Below are 7,374 nucleotides of genomic sequence, written 5' to 3' on the forward strand. Positions count from 1 at the left end.
TTAAATTGTATCTTTAGGCACTTTGTTACCAACAGCCTGTTAGAAAAATCGCAATTTTTGAGTTGAATCTACAAAAAAATGACAAAGATAACAAGTTTTACAGGCAAAAAATATTTTGTACCAACAAGATGATTCCCAAAGAGCTATTAGCCAAAAACCTGCCACATCTTGGCAGTGTGTTCTTAAAAAAAAAAAAGAAAAACTATCAGCACATGAACAGTATCTGAAAGTGATAACCTTTAGAAATGGGTAAAAAAAAATCCAGCAAAGCCCTAACAGAACCTGAGAGATGTATCTGGACCTTCAGTTGATCTACTATTCACTGAAGCCTCATCAGGAATGGTCTCATGGTGGAATGGTGGCTGTGAAGAAGCCATTCTTAAGGGAAATGGGGAGAAAAGGCTGAGCTGTGCCAAATTACACAAGAACTGGACTGAAAATCAGTTGCAACAGGTCCTCAAGAAGCCTGGGGAACTTTTGCTGAGTCGGTCATACCAAATATTGACATTCAAGCTTGTTTCAATTATACAAACTCTGTTTTTGCCTTATATGCTGTATTTCCATGTATGTTTGCACGTTTCAATAACTCTGCACTTATACCCCATTTCCTAACAAAATGTGAAGAAAATAGGGGTGACTTGAGACTTTTTCAAAGCTGTGTGTGTGTGTGTGTGTGTGTGTGTGTGTGTGTGTGTGTGTGTGTGTGTGTGTGTGTGTGTGTGTGTGTGTGTGTGTGTGTGTGTGTGTGTGTGTGTTAAGCTTCTCAGACAGAAATTGCTGGCACTTGAAAAACATCTGTCTAAGGCTGAAGTGATGATCAGTCTTGACCTTTTCTCCCTCACCCCTGCAGGCAGTACCAGAGAGGAAAAAGAAAATCCTGGAAGACGCTGCAGAACTGAGCCAGGACCATTTTAAGAAATACTTGGCTAAACTCAAGTCAATAAACCCACCCTGTGTGCCTTTCTTTGGTAAGTCTTCTGCCCTGACGGCGTTAGTTAATATGACAAGACAAAAATGTTTATATAAAAATGTTTTGTCTGGATCCTATCTATTGCGAGTCGCTATTATTTATCAGAAAACAATTTAATTTTTCCCAGAAGTTTTTTTTTTTTTTTTGTTTGTTTGTTTTTTAATTAGTCAAGGCAGTTGTTTATTATAATAAGTTGACTTAACGGGTGAAATCATTCACAAAGTACTGAACAAATAAGCACTTCAGTCTCTGCCATGTTTTATTTATTTTGGTTCCCAGGTATCTATTTAACCAACATACTGAAGACAGAGGAAGGCAATCCAGACTTCCTGAAACGCCACGGAAAGGATCTGATCAACTTCAGCAAGAGGAGGAAAGTGGCGGAAATCACAGGAGAGATCCAGCAGTATCAGAACCAGCCCTACTGTCTGAAAGTGGAGCCCGAGATGAGGGTGAGAGATCGCCTCTCTAGAATTTTCTTTTAGCTGTGTTTCAGCATGTCTTTACTGTTAATGCGCAGATCCTGAATTCAGATATTTGTTTCCTGTGTTCCACAGAAGTTCTTTGAGAACCTGAATCCAATGGGTAACCAGAGTGAGAAGGAATTCACAGACTACCTGTTCAGGAAGTCTCTGGAAATAGAGCCTCGGAACTGCAGGCAGCCTCCCCGATTTGTGAGTGTTTAGTTTTTTACTATTGTAATGTTTGTGTTGTACAAGTTCCAAATATTTACTCACTGTAGATTGAAAACGAAAACATTGTTCAGGTCTTTGATCATTAAGTAATAAGTAATCATCATTTATTGATCTTGATTATTTGGATTTACCTCCATGTGGCACACTAGATAGCTCAAGCATTATCATGGAAGTGGATCTAAATAAATTAAATACATTGCTCGGGATGGGTTAAATCGCTCTCTCTACTCTTCCACTGCAGCCTAGGAAGACCATGTACAGTCTGAAATCCCCAGGGATCCGCCCCGTGCGAACGTCTACCTCTGGCACCCTAAAGGGCCACCCTGTCCCACTTGAGAGGGAGCCCCCACACAAGATCACCTTCCGGAGTATCAATGAGAATGATCCGGAGGTTCCGGCATCAGCCTCGGTGCCCACCTCTCCGAACACGCCCACTCCCCCACAGTCAGCCTCTTCTGACCTTAGCTCAGTCTTCACGGAGCACGACCAGCTCAGCAACTCCTATGGCGGTGAGTTAAGCTGATGCTCAATTCTGCAGAAGTCAGCCCATATCATGCCGTACTGTACAAAGAAAACAGCACAGCCAACTGATATAGATCTAGCTAGAGAAGTAATAGCTGCTAATATTTTATCTTACACTGGGCATTTGGGCCGCTATATCACATCTCCCCCCACAGATAGCAGAGTTTAAGTTTCAATTTAAGAAATTAGTTTCTTTTACAAAGGCATATTGTAAAAGAATTCACACAAATCAGGTCTTCATCTTCTGCTTGAATTTCACAGGTAGCACTAACTCCATATTTGCTCCAGTTCTCCTGCCGCCTTCAAGTGAGTGTGAAGTTTTTTTTGTTTTTTCTTTGATAGCTTCTGATTGCTTTTTTTCCTCCTTCTAGTTTTGCTATTCTGCCAATAATTAGAGATGCAATGCTCGGCTGCTTTTCACCCATTTTTATCTGTGTTGTCTGTTTTCCTCAGAGTTGCAGTCTGTGTCTTGCGGTAGCCTCCACCACCTTGGAGAGGAGCTAAAGCCACCACCTCTGCCACCTCGAAGGAAAGACACAATGTCTGAAGCTAAAGTAAGTGCACTGCTCTTACTTTAGCTTCAGACAATTTCCCCATCATTATGAGTTTTATAAAGATTTACTTCAGTTTTCTTAGGGTGCGAATAACAGTTCTCTGAAGTAAAGATTATTTTTAAGGAGGTGACAACTTGGAGGCATTTTAAGCCCATCTTTTGACACTTAAGATGTACCATATCACAGATGAATCCAAAGGGGAACAATTAAAAGGTCAAAAGGCCTCCTTAAGCCTCTGACAACTACCAGCTGCTGTGGTAAATGGATGGTACTTGTATAGCACTTTTCTACTTCATTTGAGCACTCAAAGGGATTCCTTACTACAGTCCTCATTGAGTCAAAGCCTAGCACTTGCTTTTGCCTAACATTCACACTCTCACTCCGATGGTGGCAACTCTGGGTTACTTAGAGTGAGTCATCTACAATGTCAGTCTCCTGAGCCATGGTTTAAAAGAGGTATATGGTGCTGCACCGAAAATCTAATCGCTGTTGTTTTTGTTGTTAGCGGGTTACCACCGTCACCTTTAGTTTGCACAAGCAAAGTACTCGCCAAGTGTTTATGATGCTGGGAAGAGTGTAACGCAAACTGGAAACATACAATGCTCGTCTTCAGAGTAAAAAGCTGCACCATTTGAAATGTGTTGGTTGCAGTGCTAAGGTTTGCATTGCATTTTTCCAGTTTCACTAATGACGACGAGTGTTTGTGGACAACTCAGCATCTTCCATGCAGACTACAGGGAACCATGGCAATCCACTGGTGACCAAAGTAATCACATGGAGATTTCTGTTGCAACATCCTCTTTGTGACCAATTTCACCCAGCAACCACTCGCAACTGGTTGGGGAATACACATTTTCCCTTGATACTGGTGGTTGCTAGATGATTGCTAACCACTCTCAAGGCCTGTGTGACTGAGGCCTTAGTGAAAGGGCTGTAATGCATTTTAAATTAACTGAGCTGGAATAAACAAATCCAGGTTTTTAACCATTTTTTTCCCACATAGTAACTTCTCAAAAAAAAAAAAAAAAAAAAAAAAAGCAGACACTGCCCAGAACTAACTTTACATGGCATAAATGTTTTCTGATATTTTCTTCTCAACATCTCAGACCTCCCAGCTCTATCTTAAACCCCCTTTTGGGGATGTAGAGCGCTGTTAAGAACCACTCATGTACAGTATTTCATAAACTCCACAGTGTATAACAGGGCAGCCTCTGACACACCTCTGATCTGTTCGTTTCTCAGTTGAGCTCCAGGTCTGACAGCCCTCCTGCCATCCCTCCCCGAGTGCCTCCTCCTCTGCACAGGAACCAGCCTCGTCCCCCAGTCTACAATGGACCTCCCAATGATGGCCCTTTGCCCAGCCCTCCTCCTCCACCACCACCCCGCGACCCCCTACCAGACACGCCTCCCCCGGTGCCCCAGCGGCCCCCGGAGATCTTCATCAACTATCCTGTCAACCAGCCTTCACCCGTGGGCCGATATCACTGGGACTTCGGCAGCTCCCCCAGTTCCCCCAACACACCACCCAGCACACCGTCCCCTCGCATCTCCAGGCGGAGCTGCCCTCTCAGCGCCAGCCAGAATAGCCTCTGCCCTCTCTCAATTCCCACTTCCGCTCCACCTGTCCCCCCTCGTTACAACTCCAGCCCACACCTTCCTAAACTCCCACCAAAGACATACAAAAGGGAGCCGCTACAGCCACCAGTACAAGGCCTCTCCTTGGTGGAGAACACCGACAGCAGTCACTGAGCCTGCTTTCCTTCACCACCAAAAACGCAAACTTCTGAATCGCCTTCAAACTACAACGCAGATGACTCAAAGCTACTGATCTGAAAGAACAACACTGCTCAACACACAAACTCCACCCATCCTCCTCTGCATCCACCCCGACCCCGCTGTGCCTCTCAGGGGGATCAGTAGCGCCACCTCCATCGTTAAAACCCACCGTGCCAATAAGAAACCCACACCGGTGTGCCAGCTATTAAACACCAAGGAGTGTTTGTCGGCTTGGAGCAATACCTCTTGCTCCTGATAAAAGTTCTCACGTCTCACACACTTCACTTACCCCACACCTCCATCACCAGTCGGGATGGGGGGGGTGAATATGGGGGCCTTGGATTTTGTAGCTTCAACTGTCGTGCTTTTGTTTCTTTTGGGCATTGACATGATCTGGAGTCCTGCTGCAGCTCACAGACGTAGCTCTTTCACGGTGGCTGTGAGCAGCAGATGTTTTCATTTATTTGTTTTTCCTATTAACTGAGAGGAAACAGTTGCCAAAGTCTTACTTTATGTAGGGGGATAAGGGATTTTCTTTTTTTGTTTTTTTCGTTTTTTTTTTTTTTTAAAAAAAACAAAAAACAAATGTGACATTAACAGAAACACCAAGGAGGTGACACTGAATCCCCCCTCCCACCTTGTAACTCAGCTGTACACTGTGACTATATAAACACGAGTCAAACTTTTTTTTTTGTTGTTGTTGTTTTTGTTTTTGTCTGAAGACAGGCCTCTCCACAGCCACAAAACGTTGCCTTTAAAAAATAAATAAATCAATCAATCCAACAGTGGTGACCTCTGACCCTAGGCTTCAGTTCTCTCAGCACAGATACAAAAACGAGAGCTGAGAACACTCCATTTGCACATGAAGTTTGGGTAAAGTCAGCAGGTTTTGATTGGACTTATTTAAAAAAAAAAAAAAAGTAAATAAAAAAAATCCTTCTGCATTGTATGACAGAGGGAAGTCTGCCACGATATCAAACAGCACCTCCACATGGAAGACGAGGACTCTGATGTATCCTCCTCCTTCAAAAGCCGATGTCTTAACTGAACCCCTTAAGGACATGCGCTGCTGTCTCACACTGTGCTCCCCTCCAGAAGCCACTCTCATGGCGAACTCTTCTTCTTTGGTATTAAAACTTAGCACTGGAAGCACGCATCCTCCCACCAAAGCTGGGTCTGCCCTTGAGCCACCAGTGGCTGGCTGCTCTAAAGGCCTAAAAACAACCCCATGAAAAAGGAACTTTTTAACCCAGCTTCTTTTTTTTTCCCTTTTAATTTGCTCGAAACATTTCTGTTTCCTTTGGAAAGACTGAAATAATCCTCGCATCATGCTCAAAATGTGCCTTTTATTTTGTTTTCTACTTCACGGAAATAAGTAAACGGTGTCTAAAATGCTAAAAAAATAAAGTTGCCTATATAATGTTTAGAACAAAGCTATACACTATGAAATTGTACATGTTTGTGGATACTGTGTATATATAACATGTATACACTAACTAAATAATTTGTATAAAGTGACACGTTTTTTTTCTGTTGTATTTTACCCTCATCCACATCTGTTCAGTCAAATGTTGCCTAATAATCCACTGCTGTCACAGTCGGATAAAAAAAAAAACAAGACCAAACAAAGAAACAGGTCACTGTCACTAACTTACTTACAATCTCCAGTTTATTAATTGAGGAAAGCCATTATTTCTTCCCCACCCCTTAGGTGTTTCAAAGCAATGAAAATACAGTTCAGTATGCCAAGTACTTAACATGAACTTCACTTTGTACATCCTACTAATTTTCTCCTTTTCCAAGACTTTTTAATGGTTACACTTATTAAACAGAGGTTGGAATTGTATTAAATTTCCAGTTGAATATATGCAGACATGCACTCAACTGCAAGTATTGGAGCATAGTGAAGAATTGGAGATTTTTTTTTTTCCCCTGAGAAACACACTTTGTGCACTTTAGGCTGTACTGTTGAAGAGCCACAGTTGTTATAGGTCATGTGTGTTAAACGCAGTGGTCCTATGCAACTGTTAAACCTGCTTTCTACGTGGATCAGGGCAGAATAAACACACGCCTACCACCTCACTTTGATCCCCCGTGCTGGGTCTGACGTTAGTAAACCGGAACATTAAACATGTTCAACCACCGTGAGCAGAACTGTTTAAAAAAAAAAAAAAAAAAAAAAAAACTCAAGCCCTTTTGTCTCCTTGCTTTTGCTCTGAAAATACAGAGCCACTCTCTTCCTCGTGCTCTGTATTGTGCAGAAGATGGTAGATAATTCAGCTTTTGATCAAACTAGGGATGAAAGGGGTGCATAGGAGGATTTCTGTAAACAGAAGTGACAACGCTTGACTGTTTCAGTTTGTTTTTGTCCCAAGTTTCCCATGTCAGGATTGTTGGGGAACTTTTTTTATTTTTATTTTTTGGTGGCAGTGTAACAGCTTGATCCAGCAGTTGGTTTATTTGATGGTATGTGGCCTTTTAACTGCTTTGTATTAATAGTCTTGATGAGATTAATAAATCACCCAGTCTTATTTTGTACTGAACTATTCATTTCTCCTCATTTTGTTCTCTTATATTTAGAAAGTGGAAACGAGGCAAATTGTCACTCTGAGCATGGCACCCTGAGATACTGAATAAAACTGAGCAGACCAGCAGCAAAGACCCCGTGAAAAGATCAATACATCACTGATGCTTCAGCAACAGAGAAACAACTTCATCACAAATTTGCCAAACTAGTGCAGTTCAGCCCATTCAGAGTGCAGCTCAGATAATTTTGTTGTAGTTAGAATTCACATCACATGCAGATAAAAGTTGAGTATACACTCACTGGCCACTTTATTAGTTACACCTTACTAGT

General features: G+C 42.2%; 1 protein-coding gene across 1 annotated transcript in view; it reads left to right on the top strand.

The window, feature by feature from the left end:
- sos2 (son of sevenless homolog 2 (Drosophila)) overlaps positions 1-7,055 on the top strand; it is a 41,649-nt gene extending 34,594 nt beyond the window's left edge. Inside the window, exons 17-23 of the mRNA XM_030718828.1 lie at positions 851-968; positions 1,250-1,422; positions 1,528-1,644; positions 1,907-2,174; positions 2,449-2,493; positions 2,641-2,741; positions 3,984-7,055. Coding sequence (XP_030574688.1) covers positions 851-968; positions 1,250-1,422; positions 1,528-1,644; positions 1,907-2,174; positions 2,449-2,493; positions 2,641-2,741; positions 3,984-4,490 — 1,329 coding nt within the window. The 3' untranslated portion in view covers positions 4,491-7,055. The remainder of the gene's footprint in view (positions 1-850; positions 969-1,249; positions 1,423-1,527; positions 1,645-1,906; positions 2,175-2,448; positions 2,494-2,640; positions 2,742-3,983) is intronic.
- Positions 7,056-7,374: the final 319 nt, after the last annotated feature.

The sequence above is a fragment of the Archocentrus centrarchus genome, chromosome 22 (genome assembly GCF_007364275.1).
Source record: "Archocentrus centrarchus isolate MPI-CPG fArcCen1 chromosome 22, fArcCen1, whole genome shotgun sequence".
NCBI lineage: Eukaryota > Metazoa > Chordata > Actinopteri > Cichliformes > Cichlidae > Archocentrus > Archocentrus centrarchus.